Consider the following 20,792-nt stretch of genomic DNA (forward strand, 5'->3'; position numbering starts at 1 on the left):
TATCTGTTATTATGTGAGTGGATCCCTTCGTATTTAAGAGAGAGAAACGAAACAGCTATGGTAATTATATGCAGCTATAATTATTGCAAGCCTCTTTGTACTTCATACAGTATGCAAGTTATTTAAAAATGTTCCTAGGAATACCTTCTAATGGTATAGACTAAAGTGCAGAGCTTTCAATTGTCTATTTTTGAGCCAAGTGTCATTGTTATGGCATTCACAGCATTTATGTAAAATAGCCACTGGGGGGCAGTCTTAATGTGTATATGTGATCCTGAGAAACAGGTCATTAAAACCAGTCATCTTTTGACTGGTAAATTTGACTTAATATGCTGAGCCAATGATATCCTGCTTTAACTGTGATAGTATTAATCATGATGCACTTTAAAGCACAGTGCTTGCAAGGATTTACTTTTGAGCATAAGATCAATTGCATATTTTGAAGAGAAGCCTCAGAATTCATGGCCATGAAAATTCAGTCAGATTGAATACACTGTTTTTGAACAGCCTGTATCAGTTTAAAAGAAAAAACCCAGTGAGACTTACCTGATGCTGAAACAGAATGTCTATGCAACACAATTGTTTTCACTTGCAAGTTGCAATTTTCACACTAAGCACAAATTACCTCTTGTTCTCTTTCCAAAGTGCCTCTATTGGAAACTAAAGTTCCCACACGGCAGTGTTCTGTGTCTGAGAGCAACATGGTGATGCAGTGGCAGAGAGATTATGCAAGGGATGATTTTGCCGAGTGTAAATGTGAAATCTGATTATCCCCAATGCTCTTTGGAGGGAGGACAAGGGGGGGTGGGGGATGGGGGATGGCAACAGGGGTTGGCTAGAGGAGAAAGAGGCGACGGGGGAGGAGAGTAAATAGAAATGTGCTGAGGCAATGGCTTATCCAGAGGACAGCTCTGTGCCGACACTGTATTTGACAGGGCGTCGCCGGGACGGACACTGCGTAGGGAGGTTCTCTCCGGGACATCAAAGGTGTGCCGAGGGCAGACTCTGGGGGGGGGTTCATGGGATGCACTATCTATGCAGCCAGCCCTGAGGCCCTGCCTGTGGACGAGGCCACAGGCCAGGACCCACGCCAGAACTTAAACCAGCACCACCCACATGGTACCTGTAGCCAGAGGATAGCAGCCAGCAGAGTCAGGTCAGTCACGACTGTCAATCCGAACTTTGTCTGCCACAACAAAGCAATAAACATACTCCCAAGTTAATTTCACTATTGGTATGTAAAAATCCCTCAAGTCCTAAGATTGTTCAGAGGTTGCTGTATATGAACCTGAAGAGTAGTGGAGCCCCCACTCAGAAGGTGTTAGACAACCTGCCCTTGTCTTTTGTATCCCATAGCGCTATTCCCTCTATTGAATGTATGCAATAGTGTGTGAGTGCATGCAAACTTTTAAAAATTGGGCTACAATTCCATTTAATATACATTATTGACCTTGCCCCAAGATAGTCTTCCTAACATAGCTTGTTGGGATATCTTAGCATGAGTCATTTGTTTTTAAGTTTACTTCATTTAACCTTGCTTTGTTCCATGATTAACTGCCTCACACCTTGAGCATGAGCATGTGTTGTTGAAATATGAAACCCGTCTCTGACCTCCACATAACAATAACCAAGGGGCAAGTTCCTCACCACAAGCAATTTACTCTGATAGTAATATCTATCAGACATTACAAACATTTTACAACTTTGACCAGTGTTTTACCCTGCATTTCAACTCAATTCAATTTGTGGTCATTTAAATTCAAGAAAACCTGCAGCTACTGTAAACTGTGTGTTAAATGATTGCAAACTTTAAGACTGTTCAATTTCATATCATAATAGACCAATAATGTCAGAATCGTTTCACTCTTGAAAAATCTATATGCCCATTCTTACTGGATTTTATTATTTGTTTTACAGAAAAAGGGGCACACAGAGCAATGAAACCTGTCTACTCTGTAGTAGATCATAATAAAGGGATTAAGTGGGTGCCAGCGTACAAATAATATAATTCCTCAAGTGAAGCTATTCTAGAACAGAACGAAGTGTTTAATGCCTATGATTTGATACAAACAAATAGGATGATTGAGAACTATATTTAAAGTTTACCTATTTGGTTACGTTTGTGTATTTAGCAGTTTTAAATATATTTATCATAGTTTAGCTTGTCTGTCTATTATTGCCTTTTTAGTGGGTGACTCTACACTGCCTATATCAGACCTGTTGATAACAAGCCATTATCACCACTTTACGATAATCCATGTATGGACCGTGCAGTCTGGGAGAAGAGGTGCCACGTGAGAAGACTAGATGTCTTCTCTGTATACAGTTTATTTGCGGTGATTCAGCACCAAGTCACAGTGGACGAAAATAGCATAAGTACCTGTACTGTATACTATTAGTATTTAATCCTCTGACCGCAGATACACGGATACCACGCCATGTAGGTTGTAGCTCAACCCACCTTGATTTGTGTGGGCGCAACAAATTGACTCGAGCTCAGTTTCTGGTTGTGGAGCTCAAGGCGCGAAAAATCTTTAGATTGTGAGTGACATATTGTAATTTTCTGCCTATTCCTCGTGGATATTCATATTTCTGTAATTAGGTACTTCCGTGTCCTCAAAAGCGTATGCATCATGAAGGATGATGGCTATCTTGTCGTCATAAACGCGTAATTTCACAGGTAGGCGATGTTGGCGATGTTTCTTTCATACTTTTGAACTATTACGACGTTGAAAGCTTGGCAGTGAAGTTGCAAATATAATAAGCCTACCTGTTTACATACCTATCCAATACCAGATGCCGGATTCGCTCCTCATGTCATTTTTAGCATTGACAGTAGATAAAAAGCACTTGGTTGGATCAATGGCTTACCATTTTGAATGATCAAATAGTAGCAGCAGTAGTTTTTTGTTGTTGTTGTTGTTGTTGTTGTTGAAGGCCTATTTTGACATCAAACTTTAGAAGTTTGTCATCATGGACAACTGTAGACAGCAAATACGTTAGGAGTCCCACGTGGTACGATGTCTGAAATGAATCAATGGACAGTGTTTGTTTGAAAGGTGCATGTTTGTTTTCTAATTTAATAGACACCTGACTAATTATCAGCCTTTCTCAACTAAACAGGTATTATTGTCACACTGAGACAGACCTTTTTTAGAAGGAGCTGCTAGGCAACCTATTGAAAGCACCACCATATTGTGTCTTTCCAAGACAAAGAACAAACCCACAGGTGTTCACAGCTTCAGCCCATTAGTTTTCTCTGCCAAGGTAAGCAGAGGTCCAAGAAGGGAACTGTCCCTCAAGGATGATAATCACCACATGGCAGGTGAAAGGAAACTCAAGTGACAGCTTTTTTCAGTCATTTATTAGGTTACCTTACATTCAGTTTTTGGACACTGAGAAAACTTAAAAACACCAAACATTTATGTACCACATAGTGTGTGCAGAAAGGGTGAAGTTCACGTGAGCATAGATTACATACCATAGCTCAGTTGAGCATATAATGTACAATGTCATTTTGAAGCCGCACTAATCTTGTATTTCATGACCTCGTGATTGAAGTTTTAGTATTCAATAAATGTTTTTACCTCCCATTCCCCCACTATTGATTATGGTTACCTATATTTGGACCTTGTAACACTTCTGAAACCTTCAGTTCCCCAGGATTTGTTGACTCTTATAAAGGGATGTGGAGTAGAAATGCAGAGAAAGGATAGTGATGATCCTAAATTAAGCTCTCTATTTGCTGTCTGAGCCTTTTTTAGTCTTTCTTCTTAGTTAGTAAACTGATACAAACATCGTGCAACTGTGATCAAGGGACTATATGTCAAGAGCTATCCAGGTGTGTGTGTGTGTGTGTGCGTACGTGCGTGTGTGTGTGTGTGTGTGTGTGTGTGAGAGAGAGAGAGAGACATCCATTCTCAAGTTGTCCGCAACCCTAAAAGTGTGAGCTTGTGGATTTGAGGGAGAGAAAAAAAGAGACAAAGAATACGAGTATGTTTGGCCCAACATCTTGTCTTATTCACACTGTTTCCATCAAGTTGCAGATACAGATCTCTAGCCTGGACATGCAGCCATAGCATCATTAAATAAAACACCCTCGTAACTTGCCTAGGGAAAGGTTATATGTATATGTGTCTTGTAGTTGCAATCTACGTGTTTATGTGAGGCTCTGTACAGACTGTGGCAACACAATTCCTTGGACAAGGACGGTAAGCAATCTATTCATCTGTCCAGGAGGAGCACTCTATCAGGTTGACTGATACTGGTGCCATTTCATTATCCTTCTCTTTTACTCTGTACACAAAAATACTTTTGAAAGAGTGAAGAGGAGGTGGAAGGAAATATGGTGCATTGCACCTTTAACGGAAGTCCCAAAGTGCCCAAAGTGGCTTAACAAGATTAGGGCTAATTGGATTGGAGGCTGTCTTGTGACGTCCCAGTAAATGTCTAAGAAGGACGAGAAGGAGGAAGAGGGGAATGAAGGGGACAAAGAATAACGATTAACATTCATTTGTATGGAGGACAGTATGCCTGTTGAAGGACAGTTCAGAGAAAGGAGAGCGAGAGAAAGAGAGAGAGAGAGCGAAAGAGAGAGCTTGTATTACTATTATTTATAACAAACGTTAATTTATAAAAACTTCTAGAGATACCACTACTCCTTTCTTTTCATTGTGATTTAAAATTTGTGGACCAAAAATGCTATGGAAAGACATACTTGTGTGCAATGGTCAACTGGTATCAAGCAAGGATGTTACTTACATTCTGTTACACATTCCATTCCAGTAAGAGCTGGGTCTAAGATATAACAATGTGTAAAAACTGTAACATATTGTGAGAACATTCAATCACCCTGTAAAATCATGTTGTGCAAGTGAAAACGAAATAATTTTGGTCTATGGCTCAAGTTCAAGTCTGCTTTTGGGATAGTCGATGTTGATAATCGTCCCAGATACTTTCAGTATGCTGTTCAGGGCATATTCACATAAACTGAGTCTGCAAATAAACATTAACCAATTAGTGGAGTTTCAACCTCTCTCTTGAGAATGGATTATATAATTAGTGCCTCAAAAACAGGTATGCCGCCAGGACTAAAAACATATTTGATATCATATCCTTGTCCTGTCCTATACTGCAACTATTTTTTGTTTGTTTTCAATGGGGTAGCCTTGCATTGTGGGCCATTTACACTAAGTGTAATGTACTTCTGACGGATTTACCTAGGCTCACTGCAGGGGGCCAACTGTCTTCACCAAATTGAGATTTTTCAGGGAAGATTAAGATTTGGTCAGTGGGGTCTAAAGGGTGTCATTTTAGAACATTTTTAATCACTTTAAAATAGCCTTTCTTCTCCTATTCTAAAAACAACATTCAGACAATAACTGAAACACTTCCACTAAGGAAATTCAGTTCAATAGTGCAATGAAATAGAGAATCTTTCCAGGCAGAACTTGAGAAACTTGGATCAATGAACATTCCCACAATGGTTACACAAACTACTAGTTATGAAAACAACTAAACCGACTGTCTTAGCTATTATGATACTTTGGGAGAATCCAATGGAAAATATGCTAACCTTTGACTTCTAACAGAAATAGCCTTTTATCTGAGACATATAGATATTGGCTAAGGTGAGCAAGTTCCAGCAAGTTAGAGCTAATAAAAAGGAAACTCGGATTAAGGCAGAGAGTGGTGATGAGTCAGTGGTTCTTCTTGGGAAGACTAATGAAGAGATTTTCAGTCACACATGTAACTATACAGAGTGGGGGATATCTGCTGACCCTGTCCCAGCAGGAAGTCCTGTGTGTGTGTATGTGTGTGTTTGAGGGTTAACAGTACAAGCAGCTGTATGACCTTTATTTAAAAAAAAAAAACATGGAAAATAAAAGAGAGACTGAAGTTTGTATAAGTCTGTGATGCTGATTCTTTGACTTGTTTGTGTGTTCAGGCCCAAGACCATGACTGAACACCAGGAGCATAATGAAGAGACAGGCCTCTTGTCGCCACAGGACCTGGAACCTTCCAAGGAGGAGGACTCTCATGGACCACCGCAGTTCAGGCAAGCTGTGAACACACACTACATTCTGTATTCCACCTGAGGACAACATAACACCACACCATAGTGAAATCATATACACACTCCACCAAACCTGTGATGTTAACTCACCCATATGTGATGTTAACAAAGGTCCATTCCCCACAGATGCATCCATAGAACAAAATTACCTTACAATAAGTGCAAAGGAACACATATCCCTAAATCACATAGCATCTGCTTCTCTACTGATAGCCAAGCTAGACAATGTAAGGACATTTCTAGCGTACTGTTTTTGTCTGTTTGCGTGTCTTGGGGGTATTTTTTAAACTTGACTCCATGTAATGGGCCTTGTGTTATCTGTGTGTGTGTGCGTGTGCGTGTGCGTGTGTTTGTGTGGACATGTGTGTCAGAAAGAGAGAGGGCATTACATAATACGGATTCAAGGCAGTAACATTATAATCCCAGGGAATCTGTCCTGGGATTGGATCTGGTGCTGCATCATGGTGCAATGTGCATTCACCTCACCACTCTAAGGGAGGGTGTTTCCAATGACGTTGTCCCTGTGTCAATAGTGTGCCATTGGCATGTACAAGTTATGAAAGTGGAATGTACATCAACTGTGTATAAACAAACTCTTTTTAAAAGTATGTTTATTTAGGATGCCAAGCACAGTGTGATGGCAGAGCTTTCTTAAATCCAAGTAATTAAAAGAAAATTACAAGATAGTTCTGAAAACCATTGCCAGATGTGTGAGCATTAATATGTACCTTTGAATATGAATACCTTAATAGCATGGATATAAATCTCCAAGATTTGAACCTCTGTAAAGCTACAGTGAAATGTAATCCCAAAATATGGAGGTGATATCCCATCGACCAACATACATGTTTTGTAAACATACATGATATACATTTGGGTTTTTTTCCATTTAGGATTTACCTCTAAATATTCAGTGATTAGTAATAGAATTCTAATAACAGGAAAATCCTATCTCCTACCACGTTCTTCCTAACTAAACAGAGGATGAGGTTGCCTTTTTTACCTTTAACCTTTTTCCTCAGTGCCTTTTTTTCTTTCTTCGTTTGCATTATTGACTGAATGGGTGTCTCCGCTGGCAGCCGTTGGGAGGTATTCACTTTCTAATTTAAGATTCCTCTACCTTTTAATTAGCTACACTATTCAGGGCCACCACCAAGGACACCTGCTATAGGGGCAGAGACACACACAGACACAAGCATAGACACACACACACAAACTCTCACTCTCTTTATCTCTCTCTATCTTTCTCATTCTCACATGACCGTGCATGACCATCTTGCTTGGCTGGAGGTCAAGAATAGACTATCTGCTAACATGTTAGTATATTCTCATAAAATTATTAACACCCGCACTCCTAAATTTCTTGATGACAATATAATTTACTATTCAGATATGCATTCACATTACACAAGAGGGGCGAATAGTCATCAGATTTCTTTACCCCTACCAAAATCAGACTCTTTGAAGAAGACAGTGTTTTATAGGTCAATTGTGCTTTGGAACAATCTTCCAGGTGGGGTTCGTGAAATCAAGGGAAAAACTGGTTTAAAAAAAAGATTTAGACTGTATTTGCTTTCATTATAAAATCGTCTGGAATGGTTGAGCATGATTGTATTATGTGACAGGTTGTCTTGCATTAATTTGATTACTTTTATCAGTACTTTCCGAATTTTTACTTTTTCTTGTTCTTTGGTGTGTAGATACGATATTTGTGAGTAATTGTGATTGTGATTACTATTTTTTATGTACTTTTTGGACCCCAGGAAGACTAGCTGTCGTTTCAGCGTCAGCTAATGGGGATCCTTTCAAATAAACAAATAAACAAATTAACATGCTCATTGACACACACCCACATTCACACACCACACTGCAGGCTCAGTAACACTTCCCCCATCTCACATGAAGGTAAAGGGCACCCGTTCATGACTCTCCAGGTCCAGTTTGTTTTCCATGCCTCAATTAGTAATAAGACATTAGCAAGTGAGGCTAAGCGGGGGGAGCCAGTTGTCTGATCTTGGACCATGGCATTCACGTAAACCCCATTTGACTTTAAATCTCTACAACGTGTGCTTGAACAGATATAGATTATATAAGATTTTCCTTTTTACCTGGGAGAGTCTACATGGGTGTATGTGTGTGCAATAGACATATGCCTATTGGTTGTACCGGTATGTATTTAAGCAATAAGCCCCAAGAGGCCGTGGTTTGCGCTGATTTTAGAACAGGTAAGGGGAGTTGTTAGGCACGACGCGAAGCGGAAAGGAGCTAGATAAACTGAACCGCTCTGGGAGATCAAAAACTCAGCAACTTCAAGCCCTTGATGCTCTGATGGGCTTCAGTGTGGTCACACCACCGTCACAGCAGGGTCAGGGGTCCCATGGTTCCGGCCCTCTGTCTCGACCCTGTCCCCTCCACCCAGCTGCCCTGCTCAAAAGAAAACAAGAGGTTTGGAGTTCCCACACGCACACAGCAGGAAGTCACAGTGACTCTGTCCTCTCTTCCTTTGTAGCCTATTCCTCAAGCAATCTCCTAGCTCACGCCGAAATCTTGGTCCACTGTGCTTAGTGATAGGGTCTTAAATTGTGTGTAGGATTTGACCCTCTATGGAGTAGGAATCTATAATTTCCTGTTTCTCTTTCAGTCTCTCACTCCCTTACTCTCTGCCTTACAATATGTCAAGCATTTCTTTCCTGTCTGTTATTATCTTTCCCTCTATCCATATCTCTCCAATCACTGTCTACCTACCAGAATATTACTCAACCCTCCCTTCCATCCCCCTTTTCTCCTAATCTTCTTTCCCTTCACACTCAAAGACACACTCTCATAACAGATGCTTGACCTTGATACTACCCAGCTGAGCCAGAGGAGTCTTAGCAATACTCCTGAGTGGAGGCAAGGAAGAGAAGAGTCATGTGACAGGATATGCCAAGGAACAATCATGTTTTACTAGCGGAGTCTGAATCATGGTTAATAGGCCGACCTTGAAATTATTTACCGATAGATAGCACCACTCTATGATAACAAATTATAGAATGACTTGGCACAAAGGTGCCACTGTTACATTATTGTGAATTTGCCTTGAGGTTATTTAGATTTATAACATGGTACTTAGATATGAGTGAGCGATAGAGGGATGGTAGAGAGGAGATGAGTAGAGCATATGTAAGTACATACTGTGGGAAACAGACTACACATTCTTGTGCTACGAGAAGAATCAGAACATAAAAATAACAACAATTTAACAATCTATAATATTTATTTACAGACACTTTTATTAATGACCTCTGCAGTCAAATGCTCTTTCACTGAATAATACCCATCCCTGAAGTGGGGTGAATGTGTGATAATGTTCAATTGTGATGCATCATATGGCTCCGAGCACTGTCAATTCTGGAGCCAGTTCATAATAACAGAGCACTGTTGTTAAAGTCACAACTTTACAAAGGTTTGTAAGCTTTCCAGGCCCTCTGGGTTGATGGAGTGAGTTTGCCTACGTTAGAAGTAGTCATGAGAGCCGTGGTGTGACTTACCCCATAATGCTGAGGCTATCTCTTGTGAGGGATTGTGTATGGCATTGGTATGTGTGTGTTTTTTGGGGGTGCACTGTCTTAGTGGTCAAACAAACTTTATTTGCACTACGGTGTATTTCATAACCTTCTTTAGAGACTACCACTTGTCCTCACTTGTACTCAATGGTGGAACAGTTGAATACAAACTTATTTAACTGCCTCAACTTGCTCAACAAATCAGTTTCCTTGGCTAGTTAGATCAAGCTCTTTTAAAATGCACCCTCAGCAGTCTGTGTCTAGTCTGTTTCTTTTTTTCATTAATCTGAACAGAACAGGATACAGCCGCAGCAAGGCTTGTGTTATCTTTTTGTACATCTGTATCTGTCTTTGCCATGTAAAGTTTGTTTTGTGTGTGGGTGTGCCTTCAGTTCTGTACATTGATGTGTTGTATCTGTCTGGCAGCCTTGACCCAAACCTGAACCTTGCCAACATTGTACTGCTATAAACAATAGATACACATAGACACAGACATAAACACACACACTACTGTTTGATAGTATTCCTCGGTGAAATGCTATGATATACATTAGCTACTCGATCTGTTTTCACCCATCCTAAAAAAATTATAAAGATATTCTTTGGGGATACATTGTACTTTAACAGTGTCCCAATGAATGCAAAATGTAGATGTTGAAAAAAATGACCCTTAGACTGTGGTGACACACTTTGACCTTAGCTACTGCAATGGGTTTTGACAAAAGCTAATTGAATCGCTCCAATAAACTTCATATGTCCTTTTCCTTTGTATTTCAGGATACAGTTGATTGACGACCTATCATATGAAGATTTAAAAAAATGTTACAGAGGTTCGGTAAGTGAAGTGCTTGTAGCATTACTTTCCAAGCTTCATCTTCATCAGTAATCTTCATTCTCTTGATAGTGGCATTGATATTGTAAAGATATGCACATTTGTTAAGGTAAATTATTTTAAGTAATTTTTAGAATTTTTTGCAATGCATTGTTGAATTCATGACTCAATGTTTCGCCCATGACCTTTCATTTGGGAAACCTGTACAGACTAAAATGGGCACTCTGTTTTGTAGTGCCTGCCCTTCACTTTAGTACCATGAGGAATTGTGACACATGAAGCCCAGGTTTAGGTGCTAGGTCAGGTAGGAATCTCAAGGGAAGGGGATCTAAGAATCAACATGTTGAATGATCCAGCAACTGTGATGTCATTCACACTACGATAGAGCCAAGGTTTCATCCTTCCAAGCACTCGCTCTGCTCTGATCTAACATCAATAGTAGGGTCAGGCCATTAAATATGTAATACCCTGTGATTTGAACCTACTAAGCCTTCACTGGTTACACAACAGCCTAGAAGGTTAACCATTAACTATGTCACTCCTCTTCCAAACCATTTCAGTCCATGCAGATTAAAAGGCCCTTGGCTATGATTATTATTGCCCATAATAGTCAGGGCAGAAGCAGATCTGCACGCAGTATACCAGATACTGAGAGAAAGGAGCCGGTATAGATACACTGGAGCAGGGTCCTTCACAGTGACAGAGCGAGGCTGCTGTGGTTTTGTGGTGGAGAGAGAGATTCAGTCATCGGGAGAGTGAGAGAAAGAGAAAGGGAGTGAATCAATTTTTCTCAACCACGTATTCCTTGTTTTTAAGGACGACTAATGAGAGCAGGAGTGAGGACTTGAGGTAGACGCAAGGTTGTTTGTGAAGACAAGCAGGAAGAAATAGCGGCATGGTGTGGGGTGACACATGGTGAGGAGTAGGGGAGGGGAGTCACCCTGCAGAGTCATTTGAGCAGGCAGAGAGAAAGAAGGAGGGAGGGGAGCGAGAGAGAGGAAAAAGCTCTGGCTTTCTGGCTGAAAAGGACAGGGTGTGTGAGAGAGGGAGAAAGAGGGAGTGTGTGGGTTTTTCCGTGCAGCAGTGAGAGGGGATGTGTTTGTATGTAAGGAGGAGAAAGTGTGTGCATGTGAGTCAGTGTTTTAGTCTGCCGGTAAAAGAGAAAACAACTGCGTAAAAGGAAGACCTCAATGAAGCTAAACTGACATGTAGAGTGCATGTGTGTGCATGCATGTGTATGTGGTCTGCTTGTTGCGGTGTATGTGTGCGTGCATGTGTAGGTTAGCTCGTAGTCAGTAGCACACCTCTCTGTCACAGAACGTCAGTGACTGACTGCCGTCTGGGACAGTGTGTGTCTTGCAGCGGGGTGCTCCACGCCATCGATGTGCGCGAGTGTGTGTGTGTGTACGGTGCCAACATGCTGAGTCTGGTGCAGAGCACTCGTCCTCTGAGGGAGAGGGTCGTGGCGGCAGCGACGGCGGGCGGTGTTGGTGGTGGTGGTGTTGGTGGTGGTGTTCAGGCACGGAGCCAAGCCAAGGAGCTCCTCATGACTCTGCCCTGTCCCTCTGCGCAGACTGTCAGCAAGTACAACTCCCAGTACCACAAACTCTTCCAGTGCGTGCCCAAGGAGGAAATCCTCATGAAAGGTACTGTTGTCAGGACCCTAAACATCAAGACTATTAGTTATCTGGCTGCTTAAATGACTTAAGGCAAAATATTAGCTGTTTAAAGCTTTTTGAGCTTGTTCTGTTTCTTTTCAGCCTAACAGGCTAATCTCTGTACCAATCTTATGTATCCTATGCTTTAACTTTCTAGGCTTATTTTTTATATTATTCTTTACCTGTAAAGGATTTTACATTGTTGTGTCTTTCTAAACTGGTGTTAGGCGTACAACATATGTGCAGAAATGTGCACAGATACATGACAATGCATGCCATATAAAATGCAGCAGACAATATTTGTTATTTGTTACTATCCAATGATAAAGTATCGACTCTAGCCTCCTTTAATTAAGGAAGTTGGAACTTCAGACACTTTGTGGTAAAGTGCAACTGAAAAGGTGTCAGGTTAACCGCATCTGCACATCTCCACGTCATTTTGCACAGGAAGCGCGGTTCTTGTTTTGCTCCATTTACTTTGTGGTTAGGATGGTAGTGTTTGTTCCTGTTAGCACATATATTCAAACCTAAATGTCTAGACTTGTTACACAGATTTTACCCAAGGACAGTGTCTGGTGTGGAGTCAAATCAAATGAGTGTGCCAAGATGTTAATATGTGTAATATGTCTTTGCTCTCTCTCAGTGTACTCATGTGCCCTGCTAAGAGATATCCTCCTGCAGGGCAGACTCTACATCTCAAGAAACTGGCTGTGCTTCTATGCCAACCTTTTTGGCAAAGACATTAAGGTGAGACATGACCAGATTGATTAGCCGTCTCTAATCAAACAGAGTGGGTTCAGTTAAAAGCATGTTGTACTCAATACAGCTGTTACCAATCCAGTCACTTTGGATCGATCTCTTACTGTAAGGAAGTCAAGATTGAAGAAAGGGTGCTAGACAAACAGGACCATAGACAGGAAGAGGAACCAGATAAACATACTGACAGACTCATGAACAGACAGACAAACAGACCATCCGTTCTTCCGTTCGTCCCTGACAGATAAGTGTGTGTCTTGAAATCCAAGGCCTGCTTTTCCCCTCACTTGCCAGGAAATACAGTAGTTTATCCACACTAACTTTCGCACCTGGCCTCATGAGGCTGTTTAGTAATAAAATAAATAATTTTTGGCCCTGTGGTAGCTGTTAAACAAACTAAAATACATGGATTGTCCCTCACCCACACACATACACACAGTACACAATCACAGCATTGGCAGACACGCAAGCTAGGATTGCGTGTGTCTGCCTGTGCTGTGTTTGTGTATGCATGTACTATGTGTACTGTTTATAATGTGCAGTGTACTTCTGGATTACATGTTCTCCCCTTTGATTAATTGCTTGTTCCTTTCACTCTCTGAGTATTGGAATGCCAACATCCCCTGACTCTCAGGCACAATAAGCTGCTTAGTTTGAGGGCATTCCTTGTATATTAACTGAAACCACAAATTTGTCTTTCTTTTCCTCTCATAATGTTTTTATCTCTCAGATATGGCAACTACTTATTCCTTTCCTTTCAATAGTGTAATAGTCTTAATCTTGCATTTTTTTTGCATCTGTTTCATTTCCTCTCCACTGCCATAGGCTTATTTAAAGTTGAAGTACAACAGTGATGTGGTCAGGTGCTAAAAGAACCTCTCTCCATAACCTTCCCTTTTAATTATATCTCGTTATTGTAGAATTAGCCTTACTTATCTTTATGCTGCATCATCTCACCTTTGTGTTTCTTCACTTACAGCATGGTAATGTGATATTGTTGCTCCTTTTGCCTCCTTCCCTTTTGTCCTCCTCAAGGTTGCCATCCCTGTGGTCTCTGTGAGGCTGGTCAAGAAGCACAAAACAGCTGGCTTGGTTCCCAACGGCCTAGCCATAACCACAGACACGAGTCAGAAGGTGAGCTTAGCAATGTGGTTAGCCTTGGTCACTGTGAATGAAAACATGGCTGATGCTCGTTGGAGTACTCTAGCTTGATTTTATTTGTATCCGGTACAGACAGATGTAAAAAACAACAGTGTGCTATGCTAACTAAGCTAGGTTGATGAGAATCAAAACACAATTCAGCAGTAGCGAAGGGGTGTCAAGGTCATGGTCTATTTTGGTCGTGTTTGGTCTTCCACTTTCCAGATTGTGGAGGTGTGTGACTGCTTTTGTGCTTGTGTGTTTGTATTGATTAGAAACAGAGTACAGTACAGATCAGTATATGAACTGTAGGCTCACTCATAAAATATGAACTGACGGGTTTGACACAAAGCACAAACAAAAGGCTATGTTTCTCATGTGTTGGTGTATGTTTATGTCAGTGTGTAAAGCTCAGCCTACAGTTGTTTTCAATGTCAGTGATATTCCGATAGTAATTGCATAGCTTTGGGAATTTAGGCCATGAAGCTTTCAAAATGTTCTATACATTAGTTCTATGACATCATATTTTAGTTAAACATATAGCTTTGCGTAGTGGAAAGATGTTCTCTGTCACAGAGGTGCAATAAAGTAAGTCGGTTAAGTTCCTGCACTTGGGACAGGAAACACTTCAAGGTCACCTGAGATATGTTCTTCCAGTAAATGGACACCTTATGCTCAGTATCTTAATTTGCATTTTATTGCCTTTTATCACTCTCATCTGTCTGGAAGTGTAACATGTTATAAGACTTGCCATCTGCCATTTACAGTTATTTTTTAAAGAGTAATAGAAAATTTAAAATAGTAAAAGAGTTGAATAAAACAGGTGGAATAAAATAGAAGAATGTATGGCCCTAGGTCTTTCTTTGTCTTTTGAACTGTGTTCATACTTTGATCCTTAAACATTAGGTTATGCTTTGTTGGTTTAGCCTCAGTGAACACAGTGATAGCTTATTTCTTGAAAATTCCCCCAGTAATAGGATTATAATTTTTTGGAGTATGTGTATGACCATATATAGACATAATTGAACTGTGTCTGTGTTCCATATGTCCCACATACTGTAGGTACCTAGCTGAGAACATTGTGAACAATGTGTGTAGTTAAAATGTAGGTAGTAGGTAAAATGTTTTATTTTCTTTCCCCACAGTACGTGTTTGTGTCTCTACTGTCCAGAGATAGTGTGTATGATGTCCTCCGAAGAATTTGCACACACCTTCAGGTCTTGAAACACACAGACAATTCCTTATTCATTGAAAACTACATGTTTCATTCAAGTAATATTCCAAATGATATGTAATCACTGATGCATGCAAGCCTCTTGACATATCTTGTAAATTCCCTCCATAGGTCAATGGGAAGAAGAGTCTGAGTTTAAAACAGTACATGGAGGAACCTAACTCCCTATCTCTGGTAAGACTGGATAGATAATCAAAAACAGAATAGAATTTATAACAAAATGATAAATGTCTGCCCAGAACACCAGGCTACTAGATTTGATTTAATTAGATTAGAAATACTTTCGCTGAGAGGAAATTGGTTTGTGGAAACCAGCAGAATTGTATTGCCTCGTTAATATTTATTGTAACTTTTGCAATATTGGCCACTGTGCCAACACTGCCAAACACATTTTAGCCTCTGGAAGAGGTATGTGAAGATTCGGAAGGGTTATGTTTATTTGTGATGTGGTAAACTGTATTGTATGAATGCAGGCCTGTGATATATTCTCAAGGGCTACAAGATAAATGTACTATACTATATTGTCAGCACTAGTTAAAGGATGGAAGCACGCAGTAAAAGGAAGACAATTCTGTTTTTCATTTATTTTGATTTATAGTCTAAACATTGTCCTATTTTAATCAATAGCTTGAAAAGCATGGTGGTTTGAGCTCATATCATTCAGTGAAATTATTGATTAAACACATTAACGAAGGCTCCGACAGGTCTCTAATGGCCATATACAGTAATATTATTAGCTATGACCAACAAATACAGATGATCTTATCAATGGTCAACTGCTAAGGAAGAGGAAATGGAGATAATTGATCACGCAATCAGACTCCTTTTGATTAAATTAGGGGAGGCAATATCCAGAGCATCGCCTTCTAAGAAGTATCGATAATTATGTTCCGATTTATAATCCTATACTTGGTGGTTGCTTTTTGAATTGAGAATTCTTTGTATTGTTAGTTAGACAACATTTTTGGTTTCATGACCTGTTAGTGAAGACCTTATGTTATTTGCAACTGCTCACAACATGACCAATGTACAGTACAGTGTTGTGTGTAACAAGATGGGTTGCTATGAAATACCCTTTTTGTCCTTATTCACACATTTTGGGGTGGGGATGAGCTGATCCCTCATCGTCAAGGTTGAATCCGTCTACATCACCCAAGAGATTTTGACATAGGTGAAAAAGAAAAAAAAACATTGAGAATGCCAGTCTACTTATCTGTTCTCCACCTTGTCTCTTACTCCAGGATGAGTTCCCGGCCCCGGATGAGTTCCCTGTGTCGGATGAGTACCCTCCGGTATTAAAATGGAGGAGGAAACCGTCCGTGGTGTCGGTGTCCTCGTCCCTGCCCGACCTCCTGGGCAACTCCACTAGCAGCTTGAGCGCTGTGGACACGCCCTTCCAGACCGATCAGCCCTTGGAAGGTGAGGAAGTGTTGCACTATTGTTGGGGGATGAGGGAGGCAGTGTTGTTATTTCATACCTAAGAGAAGATGTTCTCTGCTATTTGAGATTCATATGTACTGAATCTTGAGTCTGACATTTTGGCTGGTCATGCATTGATGTCAACAGATGGATTTTCTTCGAAAACAAAAAAACATCTCTCATACTATGCAAGGCATCGCTCATGAACATGACACAACGTATTACATCATAGACCTGGATTATCATAGATTTGACACAAGGTGATCTTTGGCAGACGTCCATTAAGATATTGGTTGCAGGAGTTGGCTTTTCTGGATATGGACGGGGGGCACATATTTGTAGCATGGTCCTTTTTCTGTGTGTGTGTGAGCATGTGCTTGTTCATTTGCGGGTGTGTGTATACTTGTGTATAGTGATGTGCCTAAGTGTCCCCCTCTCTTCCCTTTCCTTCTTTTCTTTTCTCTCCTTCCTTTTCTTCCTTATCTACCCTCTCTTTCTTCTCTCCTTCCTCTTTTTGCAGTTTTTGCTCTCTTCCTTCTCTGTATGGATATCCCTCTCTTATGCAACAACATACTAAGCTCCAAAAAGAGACTTGCAGAGACTTGTATTAGAATAGCATGCCTTACTCCAAGCTATACTTGAGACTTCCTGGAACATGCCTGATATTCTCAATCCAAAGGGGCTGTTGAATAATATTTTTTTCTCTTCAAGATGGAATATTGCTGATATTTTGGTCTGTAACATTGCTACTAAAAAGATAGTTTTTGACATGTTTAACTCTTCCCCTAGATCGATGCTCATTCATCACGCCACGTTTTTTAATTGTTTAAGATGTATTTCTGATGATGTAACTGTCTGGTTATGGGAGCAGTGTAAAGACACTGTATTTGTACACAGTCCAAAACTATCTGCACAAATACAGTGTGATGCAGACTGCTTTTGCGTTTAAATAAAAGTTCATGTTTGGGACATGAACCCATGGTTTACTTTAAGATTTTGTGCCATATTGGTATTTTACCGTTATGGATGAATTCATAGAACATGTGTAGTCTGCCGTCTGCCCTCATACACACAAACACTAACTCATCAGCTATGTGTTGTAGAGCGGGGTTTGCAGACAGACAAGAGTTTTCTATCAGAGCCTGTACCAGAGCTTGGCCAGATGGAGTATCAGCTGCTCAAGTTCTTCATCCTGCTGTGAGTACACACACACACACACACACACACACACACACACAGGCCACCAGCACATCTCAGGACCAGCTGCCTCACATCAACAATTTCATGAATATAGTGATTTAACTGTTTATATGACGTAATTCAAGTGTATATCTCTTGGCTGGATAAGTTGTATAATGCATGATGGGCATATGGGAATTCTTAGCTGAAAGCATTTCAAGCATAACGTTTTTTTGTGTGTGTTTACAATTAAATATGAATTTTAAAATTGATAGCAAAAAACTTTCTTATTCTAGTGTCGTTTTATTTTTGGAGATTTGCACTTTATATTAATGACACTAGGTAATGCGTATGCGAATAAGCAAACTAGTAAAACGGCCCCATCTAGTGTTGGGTCACATACTTTACATTTCCATTCATCTCGTTTGTGTACGTATACACAACATCTATATACAGAATGTAGCATTTAAAAATACTGGATGATATCAATTGAATATCAATATTTTGGTCTTTTTCCTTTTCTTAGTATTATTCTGCTTATCCTGTCCTCATGTTATCTGGCCTTCCGTGTGTGCAGTCTAGAGCAGCAGCTCTCGTTCCTTAGTAATCCTACGTTGCCCCTTCGGGAAAGGTGAGAGTCCACAGCTGCACGCTGCTCTCTGCATGTCACTCCCTAAACCTGGCAGTGAGCTGACATGAACTAGCCCGGGGTTTTAACAGCATCAAAGGGCATCCAGGAGGGGAAAGATATTGACCTTATCTACTGAATTAAATCTGAGAAATGTATTGACTCTGCTAGTACAAAGGTTTGTGTATGGTTTCATAATAAATGAATTGATTGTTGTATTTTATATGGAAAGCCTAGTTGTAACCCTTCTTTTGTGTTCCCCACTTCCAGGTAACCACTGCTCAACTCTGTGATCCACTCTGCAGAAATGTTTAACCTTTATCGACCCAGGAAATGTTGTGGCCCATCGGTTTAGACTGGACATCTGTATAGATTCCTACAATTAACTATGAAGACTCCATGATCAACTTCAAGACACATTCCACTCTGGCATTGCTTCCAGACTTTGCAAACAGACTCCTTATTTATTTATGGTTTAAATACTGTATAATGTAATAGTCTTACACTCATGTTTACTGTTGTGCGGGCCTCATTGACAGTTTACAGAGACCATAGAAGAAAGCAAATGACATTCAAGGATATCATGAATGAACTCTGGCGAAAGAATGACAAGGAAGAGGAGTTAAGGCCAAGAGTGGGTCAAATTGGTTGATGGACTGACCATGCTACTGGTGCTTTTGGTGCATTATCAGACTCGGAAGTTCACAGTATACTTGTGGATTTGTTTGTGTTGGGGTATTTATGCACTTTTGCAGATTTGTCAATCAATCCAATTGAAGGAACACTGTGAAAAACATTGTGTGCCAGGCAGTGATTATATATATTCAGTCTAGACTGAATACATAACTGACATAACTGTGTTGTTCCTGTGACAGGTTAGTGTGTTTACCTAAGAGAGTTAGATGAATGGCACGTTTCATGTGAGAAACTTTATTTTACTTTAATGAAAGTAGTTTAATCTAGATGAACTATGCTCTCCTAAATTCCCTGAACTTAAACAGAAAGCCAATGTAACCATCCACAGTGTGTTATTTACATACAGTACCATGTTTTCATTATACTTACTACTTTTACATAAGTTAAAGCAGCATATTATGTGACAGAATTTGCAATCCACTCTGATTATGCTATATATTTTTTCCACGAAGAGCCCAACTTTTGAGTATTAAAATAAAGCAAAATTGTCAAAGAAACAATGAAGCTATGTTTATGTATCCTGAACAACTATAATTATGTTTACATGAAATGGAAACTGTTTTGGGAATTTATTATGTGCTAAGTAGGTGTGCTTTAACATTTTAGGCACACTGACAACTTTTTTTCCGTTTAAACAACACATTGCCCTGGTGTGATACTGGTCTGAGATCAGTCCATCTTCACTTGCATTCCTTAAAACATACGTATACATCTGTGAAATCTTTGACATGACTGTGGCAGTTTTAATACAAAAGGCAATTTAATCCAATGGTTTATGTATTTACCTCATTGAGAAGGTGAAAACACAGGGCATTCACCATTGAAATAATGTAGCTTGTATACTAAATGCAAAGGGGCATTCATTGTATACAATTATAAAACTGTTACATGTGTGAGTGTAGTTGATTATTGTATGTTTTCATGTTTTGTTGACATGTTGATATTTCTAAGACCCTGTTCCATTCCTGACACCTCCTTCTTTCCACTAGATGGAGCCACATATTTGAATGAGATAGAATGAGAAAACAGCTGCTGTATGTAGTTCATCAAGGCAAGAAACCCCTATTTAAGAAAAACTGATTACAGACAGCTGTGTTTTTTGGCATATATTAATTGGTTGATTTACCTTTTAAAATAAAGAAGCATTGAAAGTGTTGTCAACATATAATGTCTGCAGCCTGTCAAAGAGCAGCATTATCTCAGCTTCTGCGATTTGGTCTATAGTCTCCAGAGTCTCGTGGGGGTAAAAGCGGCACGTTCTCCATCATTGTTAAGTTCAGGTAGTTATATTTCTGAGCTGCTAGGTTCTAAAACAACATTTTAGTATCAGGACTTGATTCTGTTCCCCTCAAGTGGTAAATTGCAGCACTGCGCCTAAAAAATCATTTTAGTCTACAATAGGTGGTCAGTGTAAATTTGTTTCTGACCAGAAGGTCAGGAACAACTAACCGTTATGAATGTTGTTCTTTGTTCTTTTTTTTTTTAAAGGCAAAATGTATGAAGAATGTTTGGAAATTATGCTACAGTGGTTATTTCAACATACTCCAAAATGAGGCTACTGCAGATAAAGTACATGACAAGGTGTGAACACAAAGCGCATCTAATGTGACTTTTCATGGCATGACGGGT

The 20,792-nt window shown here is 40.0% G+C and overlaps 1 protein-coding gene across 2 annotated transcripts; it reads left to right on the top strand.

Annotated features, from left to right (window-relative positions):
- Positions 1-2,537: 2,537 nt before the first annotated feature.
- Positions 2,538-20,068, top strand: gramd2aa (GRAM domain containing 2Aa). 2 transcript variants are annotated; one of them, XM_084682348.1, is made up of 11 exons: positions 2,538-2,680; positions 5,948-6,058; positions 10,399-10,456; positions 12,027-12,099; positions 12,755-12,858; positions 13,903-14,001; positions 15,153-15,224; positions 15,353-15,415; positions 16,483-16,660; positions 17,764-17,857; positions 18,366-18,474. In XM_084682348.1, exons 2-11 carry the CDS (start codon positions 5,958-5,960, stop codon positions 18,472-18,474), a joined length of 951 nt encoding a protein of 316 aa, XP_084538474.1. In that variant the 5' UTR covers positions 2,538-2,680; positions 5,948-5,957. The 2 variants fall into 2 exon arrangements, with proteins under 2 accessions (XP_084538474.1, XP_084538473.1); XM_084682347.1 differs by lacking the exons at positions 2,538-2,680; positions 5,948-6,058; positions 10,399-10,456 and adding an exon at positions 18,738-20,068 and having other exon boundaries at positions 11,543-12,099; positions 18,366-18,470.
- Positions 20,069-20,792: the final 724 nt, after the last annotated feature.

Source organism: Hypomesus nipponensis, chromosome 19, assembly GCF_054491055.1.
Source record: "Hypomesus nipponensis isolate SF chromosome 19, ASM5449105v1, whole genome shotgun sequence".
In the NCBI taxonomy this organism is placed as follows: Eukaryota; Metazoa; Chordata; class Actinopteri; order Osmeriformes; family Osmeridae; genus Hypomesus; species Hypomesus nipponensis.

Coding starts and splice junctions, on each gene's coding strand:
- gramd2aa (XM_084682348.1), top strand. CDS start 5,958: ATGACTGAACACCAGGAGCATAATGAAGAGACAGGCCTCTTGTCGCCA. Junction 12,100..12,754: donor GGAGGAAATCCTCATGAAAG/GTACTGTTGTCA, acceptor GCTCTCTCTCAG/TGTACTCATGTGCCCTGCTA. Junction 14,002..15,152: donor CCACAGACACGAGTCAGAAG/GTGAGCTTAGCA, acceptor CTTTCCCCACAG/TACGTGTTTGTGTCTCTACT.